The 23,122-nt window shown below is 41.0% G+C and overlaps 1 protein-coding gene across 2 annotated transcripts; it reads right to left on the bottom strand.

The window, feature by feature from the left end:
• Positions 1 to 1,255: 1,255 nt before the first annotated feature.
• CASP3 (caspase 3) lies at positions 1,256 to 23,050 on the bottom strand. 2 transcript variants are annotated; one of them, XM_030918787.1, is made up of 8 exons: positions 22,912 to 23,037; positions 19,026 to 19,150; positions 12,248 to 12,315; positions 8,779 to 8,903; positions 5,482 to 5,610; positions 4,980 to 5,155; positions 4,572 to 4,692; positions 1,256 to 3,063 (listed from the first exon to the last, which is right to left on the bottom strand). In XM_030918787.1, the coding sequence occupies exons 3-8, from the start codon at positions 12,298 to 12,300 to the stop codon at positions 2,834 to 2,836; spliced, it is 834 nt and encodes a 277-aa protein (XP_030774647.1). In that variant the 5' UTR covers positions 12,301 to 12,315; positions 19,026 to 19,150; positions 22,912 to 23,037; the 3' UTR covers positions 1,256 to 2,833. The 2 variants fall into 2 exon arrangements, with proteins under 2 accessions (XP_030774647.1, XP_010376231.2); XM_010377929.2 differs by lacking the exon at positions 19,026 to 19,150 and having other exon boundaries at positions 22,912 to 23,050.
• Positions 23,051 to 23,122: the final 72 nt, after the last annotated feature.

The following is a 23,122-nucleotide window of genomic DNA, read 5'->3' as shown; positions in this document are numbered from 1 at the left end:
AGGAAACCACAAGAGTATTGACTGGGGAAATGATAAATGTCCATGAAATCTTCACAATTTATGTTCCTCTGTCACGGCCTCAGCAGGTCCCTCCGTTTGGGGTCCCCGACTTCCCGCAACACTTCACAGCTGAGTTGCTGCCATTTTTTAACACCAAAACAACGTTGTGGTGAAAAGCTCATATACAATTTTGTACACACATAGGTGTATGGGTAGGCTGGATTCCAAGAAATGGGGCTGCTAGTTCAAAGAGCAAAGAATTTAACAGGTATTGTCAGATTCCCCTCCACAGAGAATGTTACCTTATCGTACTCCCACCCACCAACAGGAGAGTATACACTTCCCACATCTTGCCAACACAATATGTTACCAAACTGGGGTTTTTGCCAGTCTGATAGATGACAGATGATACTTTAATGTGCATTTCTCTTATTATGATGCAGATCAACCTCTTTATTGAATTTAAGGGACATTTGGGTTTTCTTTTTCTGTAAACTGTCTGTGTGGCTTATTTTCCTACTTGTGTTGCTGGTATTTTCCTTTGTATCTGAAACTTCTTTAGTTAACAGGGAGACTAGAATAAGTCAGATTTTCCTCAACACTTTATAGAACCACCGCTTTCATATGGCCTTAAAGAACTCATTCATGCTACTCTCTACTCCTCAGAAACAGAAGTCCCGTTTTCCTAATCAGGACAATTTTATTTAGTTTCTGATTTAAAAACGACCCACAACCCCACTTTCCTATATTCCTTTTCTAAGCATATGAAGCAAAAAGACAGCAAATTCCTCTGTCAAAATCCCGCACCCAGAGAAGGCCGCCAGTAAGCATCAGTGGCTTGTTGTACAGCAAATTCCTGTCAAAATCCCGCACCCAGAGAAGGCCGCCAGTAGACATCAGTGGCTTGCGTACAGCCTCTTAGGTTGTTCTTCCCATTAGACACATTTAAAATTTATATTGTGGAAAAAGTTTCAAATTCACAAATATGGTCACATTTAAGGCCTGAGATCTATGCAAACAAAGTATCTTCATGGCATTGTGGTCATTTCAGGGTCAGGACCTCCTGTGAGGACTTGGGAAGCATAAGTGATCTGTCTGCCCTGTTCAGTAACTGCCACCACCTCAAAAACTAGGCTAGAGTTCTGATGCCTCCTCTTTGACTCTTCCAAATCATGCCTCTGATTAAAAACATTTTAACTTCCAATTAGTAGCACAACATCAAAAACAACAGCAACAAAAAACTCAAACACATTGGTAATTTTAAGTTTGAATGTATATTTTGAAATAAAAATGGAAAATAACAAATTTGTACAAAATTGTCACACAGGAACACACTTTAATAAGATACCATTACATGCTATGTGTATTTAGAAAAGTTACAGATCTAGTAAGAAAAAAAACAGTCATTGACGAATGCAAGTTCATTTTTTGAGCAACAAGAAATCTCCCGTGAAATGTCAGATTGAAAGCCAGTGAGACTTGGTGAGTGACGGCGCAGCACCTGCTGAGGCCTGGAGCTTGCCCCCCAGGCTGGGTGCTCAGCTCTGGCCTGCGGCTGGATACCGTCTAGAGTCCTACGTGCCAAGGTCTTTTTCTTTCAGTAAACAGGATAAAACATACGATTTTCCTTTGATTGTAAACTTCAACAGAAAATAACATGCTTAAGAATTGTGCTACAAAGAGTACTATGATTTTTATTGTAACTCATCACATTTAGAACATTTCCACTTCACAAGTTTCTGATTTGCTTCACCTTCTTACTTGGCAGTGGTGCCCTGGCGGCATTGTCCACACACACCATTGTGTATGGAGAAGTGGGCTGCAGGCCCTTCCTGAAACCATGGTCCATGGCTCTGCCTTCACAGAACAGGCCGAGTTATGTCTCTGCTCAAGATCAAACCATCTGCTCGCAAGTTAGAGGCACCTCAGTCCATCCATTTATTGCTTTCCTTATATTCCACTTTTTATTATTTAAGTTGTATTTTCATATGTTCCTATAGAATTTACTCACATTACCTGGCTAATAATCAACAGTTTGGGCTTTTTATATAACAGCTCTTCAGATAGATTGCTGGTATGGGAAGCTCACCTGATCTGCATAGGGACAAATCAGAAGGTATTTTTGCTGGTAGATCAGCTGCACCGTAGCACCTTACAGTTAAAACTCCACCCTCTAGGAATGTTATGTTTTAGTCTTAAAAGAGTCGTTTGCTCACACTTCCTCTCACATAAAATACTTAGTTTCTTTCTCAATATTAAACATTATTATTATTATTATTTTTTACAACAAAAGTGTTCAGGACAGACATCACAAAACCGTAATCCCAGATAAATGGTCTAAGAATGCAGTTAGGTCATCTTTGTATATCAATACTAAACAAAAGGTTTGAGCCTTTGACCATGCCCATAGATGCCTAAGTTCTGCCACGTCATCATTTCTATAGTTTGACAAAACTAGAATACACAGTCTTAAGTGGGGGGAATATCATAAAAATTCATTACTTCAATGTTTAACTTTTTCACGATTACTTGAAAATTCATAGCACAGCATCACTGCAACTTGCTAATCATGAAAGCTGTAAATTAACAATCACTGCCTCTCATAATGACTGCACCAGTATCCATTTTTATTTATTCCTAATTTAATTCAATTGCAACTACCTGGCTGTAAGTTTGAGGTAGCTTCACAGTGGTTCCCCTGATGGAAGGAGTATGACTTAAAGCACCCTCTGCGGTATGAGACTAGGTCAAAATGAGAGGGAAATACAGTACCAAATATACCGTCTTCTTACTTGGCATACAAACTGAAAAAAACCACCAACCAACCATTTCTTTAGTGATAAAAATACAGTTCTTTTGTGAGCATGGAAACAATACATGGAATCTGTTTCTTTGCATGAAAAGTAGCATCAAGGGAAAAGGACTCAAATTCTGTTGCCACCTTTCGGTTAACCCGGGTAAGAATGTGCATAAATTCAAGCTTGTTGGCGTACTGTTTCAGCATGGCACAAAGCGACTGGATGAACCAGGAGCCATCCTTTGAATTTCGCCAAGAATAATAACCTAAAAGGCAAAATACAACGAAAATACCATGGATAGATGATTTTAGTTGATTCTATAAATTATTATGTAGTCATAAAGGCAAGAATAAGCATAAACCCACAAGTCTTATTGGCCAGACAAAGAAAAAAAAAAGACACCTTTGGTTTCAGAAGAAATGATGCTGAAGAAGGAAGAATGTGTGCTATGTGTACACCCCCTGCTTTCAGCAAAGACAGGGGCCGGGACCAGCTTCACGAACACTGAATTATTCAAAGTTTTACTTTTTGGACTCCCCTTTCAATAGGCAAGAACAGCAAACACGCAGAAGATGCAAAAGTAAAGATGTATAAAAAGGATCATTGTTTAAGTAGCACAGTGTTCCAATCAGATTTCACCTTACTTTAATACTGACTTAGTCTAGAAATAAATTGCTTTGAGTGCCCTACTTGTCTACAGAGCATCTGAATAAAGTATAATAAACACACTACCGAGTATTCAAAAGCTCTAAAAAGGGAAAATAGTGTATTTATCATACTTTGTTTTCTAGGTTAAATGTTAGACCCATTGCTTTTAACTTACTTAACTTAAAGTACTTTGCTTGGAAAGATGCCTAGAGGATAAAATAAACCATTAGAGCATATTTTAAAATGCCACACTGCTTAAGAATACATTTACTTTAAGTTTCCAAACTCTGACACCCTGAGTTAGTTGTGTAAGTAAATGGTGGTATAATCAACAAATATTTATTTAGATGATGACATGTGCAGCGGAACTGTAAAAAAGTGGAGGTTAACGGCATATTCATGTATCATTTTTTACCTTCTTTATTTTCTCCCACTCCACATCTATCCTCTTGTATACTAGTCATGTTTATCTTTTTTATTTACTGCCTTTCAAATAATTCCTGAGAAACATACCTCTCTTCTTCTATAAGATGCAGCGGAAGCTCTGACTTAGCCTCTGTTGCCACATAAGTCCAATGAATGACATCGTGCTAGTCTACTCTATGTATGCATATTTTTTTTTCTTTTTTTGAGACGGAGTCTCGCTCTGTCACCCAGGCTGGAACGCAGTGGTGCAATCTTGGCTCACTGCAACCTTTGTCTCCTAGGTTCAAGCAATTCTCCTGCCTCAGGTGCCCAAGTAGTTGAGATTACAGGCGTGTGCCACCACACCCAGCTAATTTTTTTCTATTTTTAGTAGAGACGAGGTTTCACCATGTTGGCCAGGCTGGTTTTGAACTCCTGACCTCAAGTGATCTGCCTGCCTTGGCCTCCCAAAGCACTAGGATTACAGGTGTGAGTCACCGCGCCTGGCTATGTATGCATATTTTCTAGCCAAACTTTTGGCTAAAGATAACTTTTTGAGACTTCTCTTTGATGAAGGTTCCCTAAAATATAAACAAGTTTTGTTACCTTTAGGGATACTGACAGTCTCTGAAACACACTCTTCATTGTATAATTCTGATTAGTCACAGTGTAATTCATTTAAAATCCACATGTAACATTCATTATGTGTAACTTTCTCACCAGGTGCTGTGGAGTATGCATACAAGAAGTCGGCCTCCACTGGGATTTTATGACATGCCATGTCATCCTCAACACCACTGTCTGTCTCAATGCCACAGTCCAGTTCTGTACCACGGCAGGCCTGGGTGTTAGAAAATAAATATTTATTTATAAAAATTTGTGTGTGAACATGTAACTTATTCCTAAAAACGTTATGTAAAAATGGATGTTAATTATGCTGAGCCTTTTTGATATAAGTATAAAATTAAAATTTACTCTGTATCTTTTAAGTGGTAGTTTAAATAAATGAAAAATAACAATAGTTCATTAACTTCAGGAAAAAAACCACAAATCCTTTGGATAATTTACAATTGACAAAAGTAACCCCTGCTTAATCGTCAACAACCAAATCACTCAGTTATATGTTACCTGAATAATGAAAAGTTTGGGTTTTCCAGTTAGACTTCTACAACAATCCCCTCTGAAAAAGCTTGTAATTTTTTTCAGGTCAAGAGGTCCATTTGTTCCAAAAATTATTCCTTCTTCACCATGGCTCAGAAGCACACAAACAAAACTGCTCCTTTTGCTGTGATCTTCTTTAGAAACTGGAAAGACATTTGCAAATAAAAGGAAAAAAAAATCAATGACTTTATTCAACAACTTCAGATATACTGTATGGGAACATGATGAAGAAACTGAGAATAAAACTGAGAGATCATCTTAATCTAACCTGGGGCACAGCAACACATCTCAAACCATTTTAGGAAGTTGGCATAAATAACTTTTTTTAACTTCTTACTAAAGTATGTAAGATTAGGGTTATGTACAGTATAATTCCACAATTCTCATATTTTATTATACATGTAATTATTGCTAGATCATAATATAAAATTGTATAATGAAGTTCACTCTTCTAATTGTTTCTTCTTACCATTACGCATCAATTCCACAATTTCTTCACGTGTAAGATCGTTTTTATTCCTGACTTCATATTTCAAGTTTATGAATGTTTCCCTGAGGTTTGCTGCATCAACATCTGTACCAGACCGAGATGCCATTCCTTGGAACAGAAAGAATTACTTTTAATTGTATTGAAAACAAAGAATAACTACTTTGAAATGAAATTAACTACCCAGCAATTCAAAAGTCCACAATAAATTCTTCCTTTTAAATGGTTAAGAGAACTCTAACTACTTTGAGTTTGGTGACACAAAATCTCTTGTAGCTTGTAAGATATTTCATAATATAAGCTTATCAGTGTTATCGCCAAAATGATCTTTCACAGCTGTGTAGGCAGGTGAAAAACAGAAACAAATGTCTAACACTAGGGGCTTCGTTAGACACGTTACACTCACTTATATAACGGGATATACTATGTTGTCATTTTCACAGATAAAATGTTGCCATGGGAAAATCATCATATTAAAAAAAAATAAAACTAGAAAACAATATGATCCTATAATACATACACACATCTGTCATACTCAGAGGAACTGCATGTCTCTGATTCTAACTTCCCAACAATTTTAAGATAGCATTACAACATTTATAGTGTCTTCAAGGAAAACCCCCAGACATTATTACGGTTCATCAGGTATTCTGCTATGGGTAATCTCTATCCTTCCAATCACCATGAGAGTTGTATTATTACTAGCTTCACTTGTGCAGATGTGGGACATGTAGTAGGGTTAACAAACCAGTCTAAAGTGACAAAGCTATGCTGCGCCTGTAGCCAGGGCTCCTGGGCTTTCTATCACTTCTTTAGAGAACCTTCCCCATTAACGTACAGATTGACTGCATGATGCACTCAGATTTCAAAATGCTAAATCTTGGTGGGAAACACCCCTCAGAATTGAGTAAATTTGATGGGTATGAAGACTAAATACAAAAAGTCTACACATATCTCCAAAATGTTGTTGATTATCTCAGCTGTGTGACAAGGTCACTGGCTTCTGGTGCTGTGTTGGCTGCCTTTTTATTTTTTATTTATTTTTTAGACAGGATCTCGCTCTGTGGCCCAGGCTAGAGTACAGCAACCACAGCTCACTGCAGCCTCAACCTCCCGGATTCAAGCTATCTTCCCATCTCAGCCTCCTGAGTGGCTGGGACTATAGGTGCACACCACCACATCCTGCTACCTTTTTTTCTATTTTGTACAGATGGGATTTCCCTATGTTGCCAGACTGATCTTGAACTTTGGTGCTCAAGGATCCTCCTGCCTTGGCCTCCCAAAGTGTTGGGATTAGAGGGATTAGAGGCGTGAGCCACGGCGCCTGGCCCAACACCAGCCTGCCAGAGATCTCATGAGAACCCAACCTTTACATTGCAAGTAGGAAAGGAGCTCACTGAGGGCAAATCCCAGACTGCTGGTCTAAATATGTAGGGGAGGTGCTGGTGGTAGTGGAATGATATGCTTGTTTTTGGTTTTTTAAACAATAGAGCCAACAGTGCAAAATTCTATAGGAAGAAGGTATCCTAACTAGAAATGTGAGGCAGAATATCTGGAAGTAAATTTCCAAATATGCATAAAGCAAAAGTAAACAAGGTGCTGTGTTAATGGTCGAAGGTGGCATCTCAACTTATAGCCAAAAGCAATAAAAGTGGTGCCATTTAGAGTTCCATTTTCAACTATTCTCTCCTCACTCCTTATAACTAATCTGACACAAACCCTGCTATCTTCCCAGTGTGATCTGGCTTCCTTCCATTTCCACTACCACTCTGATAGGTACTGGCCCACATTAGATCTACTATAGCTTTGCTAATTAAAAATTAACTCTAATATGATTAATATGCCAATTCAAAGAATTATCACAGCATCAATTTAAAAGGGAAACAGCCATAATGTTCATTCATACAGTAAATTTTTGAAATTAAGTGAATGGTATTTTTGGGGATGCAGTATTATATAATCACGATAACAGATATAAAAATTATGCAGCCATATGAAAAATGCTATTACTTTAAGTGAAACAAGCAGAATACAACATTGCTTACATGTTATGAATAAAATCAAGCTTTAAAAAGAACTGTCAAGAAAAAATATCAATACACCAAATATTAATTAGCTTTTCTAGCATTGTGAAGGATTTTATTATCTATATTTCTAAAAAAAAATTCTCTTGGGAGGCCAAGACAGGCGGATCATGAGGTCAGGAGATCGAGACCATCCTGGCTAACATGGTGAAACCCCGTCTCTACTAAAAAAAATACAAAAAACTAGCCGGGTGAGGTGGCGGGCGCCTGTAGTCCCAGCTACTCGGGAGGCTGAGGCAGGAGAATGGCGGGAACCCGGGAGGCGGAGCTTGCAGTGAGCTGAGATCCGGCCACTGCACTCCAGCCCGGGTGACAGAGCGAGACTCCGTCTCAAAAAAAAAAAAAAAAAAAAAAAAAAAAAATCTCAAATGTAGTGCTACATTCAAGTTGTACATAGTACAGAAGTCAAGAGGAAAATCTGGTGACCCGGCCATGGTAAGTTTAATGCGAACAGTTTCAGCAGTAGAGACAGAAAACAGAAAAAGACTCAAGAAAGAACAGAAACAAGTGAAGAGCACAGGCTGAAACTACATGTATTCAAAATTGAAGGAAGAAGGGAAGGAGATAAAACATCAAAGGAATGAAAAGGAGCAGAGTAAAAGAAAGGTCTCTCTAAGATGGGGAGCTTCGTAGGGTAAGGGAAGACAGGCAACAGAGCACATGAAGACACAAGGAAGTGAAGCAGAACAGAAGACGGATTTAGATTTTGGACTTTGGAGCCACACAGACCTAGCTCTGCCGCCATATTGTGTGACTGTGCAAGGTTTTTAACCTTTCAGAATTTCATCATTACTTTCCAGGTTGTCATAAAATTAAATAAGGCAATGCTTGTGATATGTCTTGCAGTTTCTGGGGAAAAAATAAATACTACCATTTAACTGTCTTTTGAGAACCTTACGGGTTCAAAGAGGTAGTAGAAAGAAGAAAAAGCAGCAAGGACTACAGAGAAGTCAGGGCAGAAGCGGCCAAGCATGCAGATAGGAGGCCAGCTGATGGAAAGGGAGGCTGTGACGCTGAGCAGAAGGGGAAGCATTCACATGTATCACAGGACCTGGAGGTCCTGCCCAATCTCTACTTCACAACTAGTCTGTGTCACAGTTTACTGACTAATAATACCCCAATAATACTCCTTTTCATATCAAATGTAAATGGCACAAATATTTGAAAAGGATTAAAAATTATGTAAGATACGTACCAGTGCTTTTATGAAAATTCTTATTATTAATTATTATACATAAACCCATCTCAGGATAATCCATTTTATAACTGTTGTCCAGGGATATTCCAGAGTCCACTGATTTGCTTCCATGTATGGTTTTTCTGTTTAGAAATCAAATAAGAACTTCATAAAGGTAGAAATGACCGCGCTTTCTGTTTACATTAGTGCAATTTTTATAACTCACAGTAACAGTTAACACTTGTTGAATGTTATAAAACAGGCTGTCTTCATTTCAATTTCACATCAACAATTATACAGATGAGAAAATGACCTGACATGAGGCTAGAAATGTGCTAAAGGTTACGCAAATATTGTGTCACAGTCAAGAAGGAAGGAAAATATCTGTTGGACTTCAAAGTTCAGGCTTTTTTTTTTTTTTTTTTTTTTTTTTGAGACTGAGTCTCCCTCTGTTGCCCAGGCTGGAGTGCAGTGGTGCAATCTCGGCTCATTGCAAGCTCCGCTTCCAGGGTTCACGCCATTCTCCTGCCTCAGCCTCCCGAGTTGCTGGGACTACAGATGCCCGCCACCACACCCGGCTAATTTTTGTATTTTTAGTAGAGACGGGGGATTCACCTTGTTAGTCAGGATGGTCTCGATCTCCTGACCTCATGATCCACCCGCCTCAGCCTCCCAAAGTGTTGGGATTACAGGCATGAGCCACCGGGCCCAGCCAAGTTCGGGCTTTTAACTTCCATGTTTTACATTTTCCTCTAAATTCCACCAAATACCTTTATAATTTAAAAATTACTTATGAACTTTGTGAAATATTTTATCCTTTGAGGTAAAAGTAAAAATCTTAAAAATTACCCTGAAATGATAGGAAATCAACAAAATGCAAATATAACTCAAAGCACAATATTTATCACAATTCATAAATTATTCCTTAAACCCCATGAGCTCAACAAATTAGTAATTCATGAATATATAAAGCATTATTGTAAATAATTGAAAATATCTGTCTGGAAGTCACTTATCTAAAAAAATCTCTGCTATCTAGATTAGGGGTCAGTAAACTTTTTTTTTAATGGGCTAAATATTAAGTGTTTTAGGCTTGTGGCCATCTGGTCTCTGTTACAGCTACTCAATTCTTTTTTTTTTTTTTTTTTTTTTTGAGACATGGTTTGACTCTGTCACCCAAGCTGGAGTGCAGTGGTGCCATCATAGTTCACTGCAGCTTTGAACTCCCGGGCTCCAGTGATCCTCCTTCCTCAGCCGTCCGAGTAGCTACAACTACAGACAGGCATGCTCCACAATGCCCAGCTAATTTCTGTATTTTTTTGTAGAGACAGGATCTTGCTATGTTGCCCAGGCTAATCTTGAACTCCTGGCCTCAAGTGATCCTCCTGCCTTGGCCTCCCAAAGTGCTGGGATTACAGTTGTGAGCCAATGCGCCCAGCCATAGCTACTCAATTCTCCTGGTGAAACGGGCTTAGGACAATAGGTAAGGGAATGAGTGTGCCTATATTCCAATGAAATTTGATAAAAACAGGCCTCAAGCTTGATCCGTGATCTAGACCAAGAGTCAGGAAAAAACAGGTCTAGGAACTGCCAAACACTAACACCTACAGTCCATATACTCATGCCACTTAGAGTATCTCACATTATACACAATTCCAAAAATACTGTTGGAAAAAGATTAAATGTAGTAAATTAAAGGAGTCAAGGTCAGAAAACAGTTATTATTTTTAACTACAAGTGAAGAGCTTCACATTTACAGATTAAATTTAAATCCTAAAAGCGTGACTTGACCTTGGAGTCATACAGATAATGGATCATAGAACTATAACTCCCAGCTCCCAATGCTTATTCCCCACTTGCTCTGGCTGCCTCCTAAGGAGGTAGGTACTTTACAAGCATATGATAGCTAGTCCAAGAGGGGATACTCCTAACAAAAGGCAGAGGCTGTGAGAGCCGGGAATGTGAGGGAAACTTATCACAGGATCAAAACAACCCTAAACCTGTCTGGGGCTCCCGTACAACTTGTTATTGAAGTGGTGTTCTGTATGACGTGAAAAGGTAGGCCCAGGCAGGGTGGTTCACGCCTGTAATCCCAGCACTTTCGGAGGCTGAGGCAGGAGGATCCCTTGAGGCCAGGAATTGGAGACCAGCCTGGGAGACACAGCAAGACCCCAATCTCCACAAAGATAAAAAACAAAAATAACCAGGCATGGTGGCACATGTCTGTAGTCCTAGCTACTAGGGAGGATTACTGGAGCTCAGGAGGACAGTGAGCCATCATCACATCACTGCACTCCAGCCTGGGTGATAGAGCAAAACCCTGTCTCAAAAAAAGAAAGAAAGAAAAAAAGTAGTAGGAAAATGTGTAAATCACTCTCAAAGGATTTTTTAAAAAAGAGATGGGGTCTTACTCTGTTGCCCAGGCTAGGGTGCAGCGGTGCAATTATAGTTCACTGTAACCTCTGGCGTGTAGGTAAGACTGACTACAAGCACACACACCATGGTGGACTAATTGCTTTTGTTTTTTGTAGAGACAGGGTCTCATAATGTTGCCCAGGCTGGTTTCGAACTCTCCACCTAAAGTGATCCTCCTGCCACAGCTCCCAAGTAGCTGGGATTACAGGAGCAAACCATTACATTGGCTAAAATGATTTAAATAGCAACAACAACTCTCTAAAATGGGACTGCATTTCAAAAGCTTACTTTCTAGAAAAATCCCTTTGCTAAACAAAAATTGTGAAATCTTTGCTGGTAACTTGTTAATAGTATTTCTGTAATTGTATTGTTTAGTAATAAATTAGTTTGTAATTTCCAGGGCAGCCGAGAATAATAATACTGGGTTTCAGAAATAAACTTTCAGAATTTAAAGTATTGCAAGAGATCCCAAATAAATAATAACAGACATGAATTAAAAAGTGAATTTGAGTTTTATCTTTTCCCTTTTTCCATCTGCTAGTTATTGGAAGCATTAGTAAGCAGAATATTCCAAAAAGACATGGGGAAAAAAAAGGGTAAAATTCATCCATAACTAGGCAATTCCTCCCTGGACTGCAAACTGGCATTGCATTTGAGTCAAAAAAACTCATAAACAAGAGGTCAAAAAACTCCTCCCAAACCCAAACCCTCTAATCCTATAGAGTGATTCAGCAGGGTAGAGAGCACCTGGGCTTGGGAGTCCTGCCTCTCCTGTAGTGTCCTTTTGGTTCCAGGACTAGGTTTCCAACTATGGGTCACACACCCTACTAGGCCTTTCCTTTCATCTTCCCTTCAGTTCTGTAGAAGTTTTAGCTCCATGTGAAAGACGAGGTTCAGAGAAGAGGTTAGTTTATGCAAAGCCACACAGCTGTGTCTCAGGTGGGACGTCAGCTTGGTCTCTCTGGCCTGAAAGAGAGACCACTCTCTTTCTGCTTCTCCCACTCCTCGAGGTTTGCTGTATCACACATCCCCATCTTTCTCTGATTATAAAGAATTCCATTGAAATACTCACAGTTCCAAACTTTTAATGGATTTTGAATCCACTGAGTTTTCAGTGTTCTCCATGGATACCTTTATTAACTAGAATACAAAGAAAATAGAAGTTAATAAAAAATCAGTCATAAAACCACTGCATTATATTAATTATCCGAGTGATTATTTTTCCAAATGAATGCCTCAGTTCCACCTCGACTGTTAAAAGTGTATGTGAGTCAGTTCTGGGGATAATGATTTCTTAGCAATGGTACATACAATTTAGCCTCTCTCTCTTTTTAACTGAGCTATGAATTATATATAGTGAATTACATAAAGCATATAGATAGTATACAGCTCAATTTTTTATATTTACATGCCCTCATCAGATTAAGATATGGATTACAGTTTATTTCTTTTGTAAGACAACACAGCAGGTCATTTCTAAGAACTGCAACTCAACACAGTTAAAACAAAAATCAAACACTTCCCACCACAATGGTGTAACTCACATAACACAATTCTACAATGCTTAGATTCCCAAGATAAAGTATCAAGATGTTTCAAATCTCCACTCATTTTTTTTTTTTCTTTTGAGGCAGGGTCTCACTCTGTCACCCAGGCTGGAGGGCAGCAGCGCAATCATGGCTCACTGCAGCTTCGACCTCCTGGACTCAAATTCTCCCGCCTCAGCCTCCCGAGTAGCTGGGATTACAGGCATGCACCACCGTGTCTGGCTAATTTTTGTATTTTTTGTAGACACAGGGTCTTGTTGCATTGCCCAGGCTGGTCTCCAACTCCTGGGATCAAGCGATCTGCCCACCTAGGCCTCCTAAAGTGCTGGGATTACAGCCAAGAGCCACCGGACCCGGCCTAGTCTTTATTTTTAAACTGGGTTTTGGAAACCCACCGTCTCATTTAGGGTAGTAAAATGGCCCACGAAACGTAAAAGCAAAAAAACTACAGTTTCTGCTTTCATTCTTCCATCACACAGTTATATCTCACAATGTGAACCTGTTCTTATAAGCAAAGCAACTATCACTTATTGAGCACTTAATATACACCAGATGCTCTGCAAGGCACTCATTTTTAATCTTTCCAAAATTCTAAAAGTCAGAAAACCCAACTTCTGGTGGTTAAGTGACTTTGTCGACAGTCACAAGCTAAGTGACAGGGTCCTGTTCCCACTCTGCTATGCTGCCTCTGAAGAAGCCAGCTCCGTACTACTTTTCTGCGGTTCTACCAGGCATTCTCTGGCTTTTCAGAAGCAAAGGTACTTCCCATGGCAATCCACCTCCCTACATAGAGGAAAACAAGACCAAAGACAAAACAAAAAACAAGAACAAAAAATACTGAATGACCTTCTCCAGGCTCTAGAGACCCTGACAATGTCAAAAATTCCAGTCAAAATACAACTTTAACCTCACTCCTACGATACAATCAGAAATACCAAAATAATACACAATCCTATAACAGGAATTGCTAACCCACAAAAGTCCTTCTAGAAAGTCCTAGGTAACTTCCCCACTTTAAAAATTTTAATCTTTAAAACTGTGGTAAAATAGACACAAAATTTACCATTTTTAAGTGTACAGTTCAGTGGCACTGAGTACAGTTACATTGTTGGAATCCATCCCAGAACTTTATCTTCCCAAACTGAAACTCATTACCAAGGTCCCCAATTTCAAGGTCTCTTGGAAAACATAATTTCTTCCCTTCTATTAAGACAAAGCTAAGCTTCTTCCTCCCCTCTCTCCCAGTTTTGTGTGCATCCCTAGTGGGGAAAGGTGCATTAATAATATTGAGGAGAGCCAGCGCCACCATCTCAATTTAAACACAGGAGACGGTGATGTTTGACCTTCTCCAAGAGCCAGTCTATGCTCTGCATTTCTATGAAGACTTTGCTTTTCTACCGTCTTACTTCTGTAGTCTTTCTGGAAAACCAAGGGAAGATGTGAGTGTAAGGGGGATAAATCATCTTTTAGTTTGTCAGTAAACAAATACTTTGTGCCAGATATCATCCTGGGAAATAGGAAGAGTGGAAGACAAGACAAAGTTCCTATCTTCCAGAAGTTCTTACTTTAGATAGAAGAATAATTATATAGTAGTATACCTGCAGGGCAGGGGCAGGGGCAGGGGGTACCTCCCAAGTCCCCCAGTAGATGCTTGAAACCAAATACAGTACTGAACCCTATATGCAGCATGTTTTTTCCCATACATACAGACCTATGAAAAAGTTTAGTTTATAAATTGGGCGAAGAAAGGGATTAACAACAAAAATGAATAAGGGTTACGTGAACATAAGCACTGCCATACCACGACAGTTGATCTGATAACCGAGACAGCTACGTGACCTGCCATTCATCACTCAGTACATACTACATATTAACATATTTATTAATAGTGGCTGTCTGGGTGATGGCATTACTGACAACTTACTCCTAACATTCCTCTATATCTTCTATTTTTTTCTATAACATCTGCAATTTTTTAGTGAGAAAATAGCAACAAATATTATTCTATAAAATAGTATCAACAAAGGTCAGGATTGTTCTAGCCAATTTCAACTCTTGGCCCTATTTCAAGGGTGACAAAAATAAGGGTATTCTCCTGTCAAAGTAGCCACCCTTCCTTGCCTCTATCATGCTCAGTAACAGTTCCCGTCTATCTGCCTTTCTTTTTTTCTTTCATAGGTACAATAAACATGTATTAGGTAGCAGGAAATCTCAAACTTCCTTGAACCATAAATATCATAGAGACCAACTTGCCCCATGCACATCAATTCAAAGCGGACAGACCACAGACAAAATCATTAGCTACCTGCGGTTGAGAAACAAATTGTGGTTGACTTGATTAACTGCGAGAACAGCACAGGGTAGCTAACAAGTCTGGAAACACAGGTGAACACATAATAGTTTACTGATACTGCATTATAATCCATGAGGAAATATGTTTGTTTCAAGACTTTATGGCCAATCTATAGAAAATCTAAAGTGAAAATCCAGTGGGCCTCAAAAAGATACACAGATTGCACATAATGGGCAATGCGAATTAAAGCAACATTGAGATATCACTACACACCTAGCAGAATGGTCAAAATCCAGAACACCACGAACACCAAATGCTGGCGAGGATGTGGAGCAACAGGGATGCTCAGTCAGTGCTCGTGGAAATGCAAAATGGTACAGCCAACTTGGAAGACAGTTTGGCAGTTTCCTACAAAACTAAACGCACTCTTACCATATGATCCAGCCATATGGTAAATACGCACTCCTTGGTTTTTACCCAAAGGAGCTGAAAACTTATGTTCACACAAGCCTGCACACAGATGTTTATAGCAGTTTTATTCATAACTGTCAAAACCAGAAGCAACTAAGATGTCCTTCAGTAGGTGAATGAATAAATAAACTATGGTATATCCAGAGAACAGAATATTATTCAGCGCTAAAAAGAAATGAGCTAGCAAGCCATGAAGACATGTAGGATACTTTAAATGCATTATTACTAAGTGAAAGAAGCCAGTTGGAAAAGGCCATATATACTGCATGAGTCCAACTATCTGACAATCTGGAGAAGGCAAAACTACGGAGACAGTAAAAAGATTAGTGGTTGTCAGTGGCTAAGAGGGAGGGAGACAGCACAGATAATTTTTGTTTTTTTTTTTGAGATCGAATTTTGCTCTTGTTGCCCAGGCTGGAGTGCAGTGGCATGGTCTTGGCTCACTGCAACCTCTGCCTTCAGGTTTCAAGTGATTCTCCTGCCTCAGTCTCCCGAGTAACTGGGATTACAGTTGTATGACACCGTGCCTGGCTAATTTTTGTATTTTTAGTAGAGATGGGTTTCACCATGTTGGCCAGGCTGGTCTCGAACTCCTGACCTCGTGATCCGCCCGCCTCAGCCTCCCAAAGTGCTGGGATTACAGGCTTGAGCCACTGTGCCCGGCTAGTACAGAGAATTTTTAAGGCAGTGAAACTACTCTGTGTGACACTATAATGGTGGATACACGTCCTTGTAAAATTGTCCAAACACACAGGACAAACACCACCAAGAGTGAACTTGATTGTGAACAACGGAGTGTGGGTGATGATGTGTCAGTGTACACACTGGTGCAGGATGTTGATAATGGGGGAGACCACGCATGTGGGCGGGGGGGTGGGCAGGAGGGATATAGGATATCTCTGTACATTCTTCTCAATTTTGGTTTGAACCTAAAACTGCTCTAAAAAATGAAGTCTAATTTAAAAACTGGGAAATAACACTTAATTTCTGAAGCTGAGCTTGGAGCTCCTGGCAGTATCCTTTCTAGCCCCCAGTCTGCCTCAGATTGGCTCTCTGAATGCATTTGCCAAATGCAGGGCTCACAGTCTGTGCTCAGGAACCCCCGAATGTTGACCAGCTTCCACAGACAACCAAGGCTCTGAAGATCTCTTTTCAACACTTCTGCAAACAGTCCAGTAACTCTCACACCGAAATACCAACTTTCAATAAACTTGTGTCTTTCGCCAGCAATAAAACTGTGGGATAAAATTATTCTCCCCTTGTGACTGGTGGTGGAAACTTTAAATAGTGACCAGCTTTTCAGAGTACTTAAAATATTTGCTTCCTGGCTCAGACCAATCTAAGATCTCCTCTAAATATTAGGTGACTTAACTTAAAAGTCATTTTCTTTCTATACATCAAGTCAATAAAGTTAAAAAATTCAAAGAGACCAATCAATACAAATAACTATAAATTAATCATTTCTGATATTAGACACAACAGATAATTTTATTTTAGTAAGAGAGTTGGTCGCTGAAAGAAAAAACAAATTCTTCTACAAAAGGATTTAAAATATTGTCTATTTGATAAAGATTTCTCAGGGACAAATACTAGAGTGCACTTCATCAACTTCATCATTAGGATCTGAACAACCTACATTGCCTCAGTGATCAGTTTATTTTGATACACTTCTAAAAATTTTTATGATGGTAAATGAAATCCTTACAGCATCAGACATGCGCACATTTGCTCTCTACGTGTCATCATCTGCTTTTTCCACATGAAAGCACCAAATCCACACTCCTGGGAGCAGAGCTTTGGTTCCCACAAAACTCACTCAAGTGCTGCTTAGCATGACATCACCTCCATTAGCTAGTGCCCAGCAGAGTACAAATTATTCTGAGGAAGGTGATCTCATCTTAGAAGGATAAAAAAATCATATCATATGGGAAATATTCACTGCCTTAAATGAAAACAGAATTTAGGTTTTTAGAACATTCTTATTTGACAAAACATAAACAGGAAAAATAATTGAGATTTAAAAAGTTTATCCTGGCATAGCAATGGACTTAACATGAATTGTTTTTTACTGGGCTGATGTAATTCTTTTCATCAATTCAGGATGCTGCTGCTAAAAAAGGAAATTTCTGAACGCATATGTTTATGGCAAAGTTCTCAGTAGACCAACTGATATTACTTAGAAACCTGGAACTCAGGTCTCAGAATCACTTGTCTAGTTCCTGGATCCCTTAACACTTGCCACCAACGCTGTAACAGTCAGGTCTTCAAACACTAAAAAATACTGTCAGTATAAATTTACTTCACTCTAAAATAGATATTTAGACATTTCAAGCTGTGTTTTCCTACACAAGTAAAAAACTGGAATGTTCTCCCTATTTACATGGTGGCGAGCCAACTACTCATTACAATAATGAAGTAAAGCAGAATGCAACATCTACAGCATTAAGACAGAGAAATAAAAATTAATTTCTGAAGTGAAATTTCTATATTAAGCTAAAAGTATTAACAATTTGAAACAACCTGTTATTAAAGAGTGAATGTGTGAAAGTGTGCCTGTGGTGGGGAATTCGAAAGGAGATGTTAAATTAGGATTGCCAGTCTCTAAAACTGGCAATCCTAATTTAAATGTTAAATCTCTAGAATTCTTAATCAGCTCATCTGTTACCCGTCATTAGGCTATTGCTGGTTTCTGTCCTACAGGAAAACTCTGAGGTAAGAAATAAAATCTGGCCTCTGCCCTAACGGTTTTTAAATCTCAAAATGAGACCTAAAAAACAACTCTGTTAGTTTCTGAATCATGTCCATGAATGTAAATGCTTTTAAGAAACATTTACTAGTAAAGATTTACCAAGACAGTAGCCAAAGGAAGAACAGTGCTGCATGTGACATGAGAGGTATGTGCAAAGCGCTGTGTGATGACTGTCCCTCTTACTGCTGGCTCATACAGGCTAGGTACTGAACTCAAAGTACAAGCGTATTATTCGTGAGTCCTCCCAGTGACACTCTGAGGAATAAAGATCCCCACTGCAGAGTGCAGGTAACTGAGGCTAAGAGAAGTTAATGAACTTTAAAGCGGCACAGCCAGGATTCAAACTAGGATCTTCCCAACTCAAAGAGGGAAGACTCCCACTATTCTGTAGACAGTTTAGTACTATATGAGTGATAACACTTAATTTCAGGGAAGGAAACAAAAATCCATAATCTCAGAAGCTCTAAATAAGACAAAGAACATAAATAACATGATAGTTACTGCAGAGATACCAAAATAACATAATGCACTGAATTCTAATGAATGAAAAAATGGCAAAAATGAGTATGGCATTTCTGATGCGACTAGGTAGTTTATTTTTATTTTTTCTTTCCTTCTTTTTTAAACAAATTTAACAAACTCTGCATGTGGCATTCAATTTACTTCTAAAGTGAAATAGGCCAGACACGGTTAGCGCCTGTAATCCCTGTGCGATCCCACTTTGGGAGGCCAGAGAAACCCCATCTCTACAAAAAAGTAAAAACAAGTAGCCTGGTGTGGTGGCACACACCTGTAGTCCCAGCTACTCAGGAGGCTGAGGCAAGAGGATCCACTTGAGCGTAGGAATTGGAGGCTGCAGTGAGCTATGATCACACCACTGCACTTGAGCTTGGGTGACAGAGCAAGACTCTGCTTCTAAAAATAATAATAATAAAAGTAAAATAATTAGTTTTATGCTCAGCATTCGGTATAACTCATTAAAACATATTTCCTATATCTCTGTGTTCCTCCAAAGGAAAAGCGAAGCCTGTCCAGTAGGACTTCTGGGGAGATTACACTTCTGTCAAACAACTTGAAAAGTATCAGGATTATATTTATTACCTGTAGAGAGGAAAAAGTCTCAAAAGCAGTCAGGTTTCCAGATTTAGCAAATGAAACAGAAAGAACATCTGTTTCGGCCGGGCGCGGTGGCTCAAGCCTGTAATCCCAGCACTTTGGGAGGCCGAGACGGGTGGATCACGAGGTCAGGAGATCGAGACCTTCCTGGCTAACACGGTGAAACCCCGTCTCTACTAAAAATACAAAAACTAGCCGGGCGAGGTGGCGGGCGCCTGTAGTCCCAGCTACTCGGGAGGCTGAGGCAGGAGAATGGCGTAAACCCGGGAGGCGGAGCTTGCAGTGAGCTGAGATCCGGCCACTGCACTCCAGTCCGGGCGACAGAGCGAGACTCCGCCTCAAAAAAAAAAAAAAAAAAAAAAGAAAGAACATCTGTTTCACAATAGTTTGTGGACAAGAAAAGACTTCAGTTGTAATGTACCAGAGGTTTTATCAAAATCTTTCCCCATCTCGTCTCTGAATTCATTTGGGTACATACAAGAATTATCAAACTGGCTATTGTCACTGGACCTGGTGAAGTCAATCTTTTAATATTTATTACGTAATTAAGGTAAAAATATGAGAACAGGAATGTAAAATCAAATACAGAATAAATTGAAATAAGTTCCATTGTACTATACAAACAAACCATCTTTTCCTTTTCTCTGGCATGGGCCATGTGACCAGGAAGACAGTATAGAGCACTCCCCACTATTCAAAGCCTCCGAGTTTATGACACAAGTCAGAAAGAATGGCACTTACCATGTGCAAAAGGTCTGTCTTCCCTGTGCCACGTGAAGTCCTAGGATAGTGTTTTTGGAGGTACAAAAGGAGAAAATGGGAAAGCCTTCACAGATCTAAATGATTTATGTAAGTGTAAAATGGAGGATCTTGAATGCTTTTTTATAACAATTACAGATAACTTTAAAGCCTCACCACTCCCACCAAGAATGACTACTTTGCAGAATCAGATTCAGGTTTAAAACCGCTTGAAGAAATCCTACTGTCTGGAAGACTGAAAATGCCAAAAGTCAGATTCAGTAGCATTTATTCATTTGATATTTGCACCATAACAATTTACTGAACACCAACCGTGTGCAGAGTACTATACTAGACCCTGAGTGTATCAAGCAGTGGAAGAGACAAACCCTATCTCTATGCAGGGCTTATACCGATGCTCACCGGTATTCAAAAGTGGCTCAACAAAGCAGATGCCAGACGGTGTCCAATATGTATCAGGTAGCTTGATTTCATTATTGTAATGCAAAGAAGCCCTACAGGCAACATGCGAAGGTAAGTACAAAACATGCAGAGAAAGAACATTATATAAACCTAAGAATTCTCACATCTTTTTTTAGGCCCAAACACCAGTGCTTCCTATCTTTGGGGCAGAGCTTAAACATCTAATAGTAGGCACCAGAAGCAATGTAATGTATCATTCATGAAAATAAAGACTGCTTTGTAGGGGGATGAAGCAGTAGGAGATTGTGTTAAATGAGGTTTGAAAGCAAAACAGTGAAGAAGCATTATAATTGCCTATATCAGATGCCAGTCTCTTCAAAAGGCAAGAGGCAAGGCCTTTATTCAGGATAGCAAAAGCAAACCTGATTTAACTAGGTACAATGTCTAACGTCTCTTACTCTGAACAGGTTTTATTGCCACACTCCAATAAACTGCTCGTCCATTTACTAAAACACATTTTCACTTTCAAAAACCTTCTTTTGCAAAAAGGCAAAGCAAAACCAAAGCCCAGGCATCGGGCTGTGATAGAGATGATTTAAGCTTTACATTTCACTTTTAGAGATTATGTAACCACAGCACGCACATTCACAGTGGCTGAGCCCATTTCGATACAGTCTAGTCTAACCACCTTTCCTGGCCCTCTTTCTGCTATCTGGCAGGTTTACATGGTTTCAGTGACTCCATGTCACCTCTACCATTTCTTTTCTAACTATTATTTGCTAAATAATCCTAAACCAGGTCTACTTTTTCTAGATAGGGCATAAAAGTAAAAACACAACGGACGGGCATTCACTGCGTTGTGCCAGGCCCCGCATTTGGGGAAAGGCACTAAGGACACCAAGATAAACCAAGTCCGTCCTTCCTGGAGTTTGCCTGCAAATCTAGCAGGGAAGACAGTAAACAAGCAACTGCAAAGGATATGACACATCTCTCTTAGGGAGTGCTGGCTGCAGAAAGAACACAGCATAGGAAGATTGAACCTTGAACTGTTTTAATGAACACAGAAGTTTAAGTAGCAGCTCTTACTTCTCATCAAATGTGATGGCGGGAGAAAGGGAATGCAGAGGTGTTGCAGACACTAGCTATGAAGGTCAGCATTGCTGCGCAGAAAGTGAATCGGTGCTAAAGATAAGGAGGGGTGGGGGCACTCAGGACCCAACACACGCTGGGGTTTGTTAGCCATATTAAGTGCTGGGTTTAACCTAAGGGCAAAGGACGAGCTTTCTAGACTTTCATTTCATAAAGATCCCTCTGTGCTGTAAAAAGTGGACTATAAAGGAGCAGGCGGGTCTGGAAGTGGAGAGACCAGGGAAGAGGCTGCTGTGGAGATGGAGAGACGTGGACAGATCTGGCAGACGTTTACAGGGTCGACAAGGCTTGGTGACTAAGCGGGAAAAGAAGTGGGTGGGCGAGAGGGGGCTGAGAAGGATGTTTTCCGGTTTCTTGCTTGGGTGCCACTTACTGAGAATGGGGGAAAGAGGCAAGTGCAGGGCACACCCACTGAAAACAAGAGGGCCGAGCGTGAGCAGGGCTCGCTCACTCCTCGTGGCCTGGGATTTCAAGGCGACGCCAATCGGCTGTGGCCACGGATACACAGCCACAGGTATGAGCTGTGAGCACTCACGAAACTCTGCAGGGCCGAAAAGGAATTGGATTTTAAACCCTGCAACTAGCTCTCTGGAAGAGCTAAACTACACAGTCAACCCGGGATAATCCAGGCCCCAGGCATGGAAGGCAGCAGAGACGGAAGCCTCGCCCAAAATTGGAAGGATCAGCCCCGAGGGCGAGTACCTCACAGTCAGCACCCGGCCGCCCCAGCCCTCGCCGCACCGCTTCCCGGGGCTACTCCTCCGCCCGCGGCAGCGCCATCCGTTTTCCAGCTTGCCGCTGCCTCCCGCTGGCCGGTCCGGCCTCCCGGCCCCAGGTCCGGCCGCCAGGTCTCCGGCCCTCGGAGCTCGGTGCCCCGTGCCCGACCTCCCGGCCCCGGCCTCGGTTCCCCCGGCCCGGCCTCCTGCTGCCTGGCCTCCCCGGCCCCAGGCCAGCCTCCCGCCCCCGGGTCAGGTCTCCCCTCCGATGACCTGAGGCCTTTCCTTAGGTTACCCCCAGGTCCCTCTCCCTAAATCAAAAGCCTTAACCCGCTGCCTGGCTGCCCCGGCCCCGGCCCAGGCTCCCGCCCCCGGGCCAGGTCTCTCGCTCCGCGGGCTTCACTGCTCGCCGACGCCCCGAGTGAGGTGGCAAAACAAAGGCTCCGCCGCCCAGGTGCCCGGGCGGGCGCTGGGCCTGGGAGGACGCAGGGAGCGGGGGTAGGGCTGAACGCCCGGAGCGAGCGCGGCACTCACCGCACAGCCTCCTCACACCTTCCACAACCGCCTCACAGCAGCAGCCAGCCGCTACGATCCGCGTCTGCACGGCTTCAGCAGCCCGCCGCCGGGGAATGTGCTCCAGCACTGGCTCCGCCCCCGGCCCGCCCCTGTCGGCCCCGCGCGCCCCCTTCGCTGGGGCGGGTCCCCTAGCTCCCGCCCGCCCGAGAACCCCGGCCCGGGCTGGGCC

Source organism: Rhinopithecus roxellana, chromosome 2 (genome assembly GCF_007565055.1).
Source record: "Rhinopithecus roxellana isolate Shanxi Qingling chromosome 2, ASM756505v1, whole genome shotgun sequence".
NCBI lineage: Eukaryota > Metazoa > Chordata > Mammalia > Primates > Cercopithecidae > Rhinopithecus > Rhinopithecus roxellana.
Note: the sequence above shows the minus strand (reverse complement) of the source record. Positions and strands in the feature narration are given on the sequence as shown.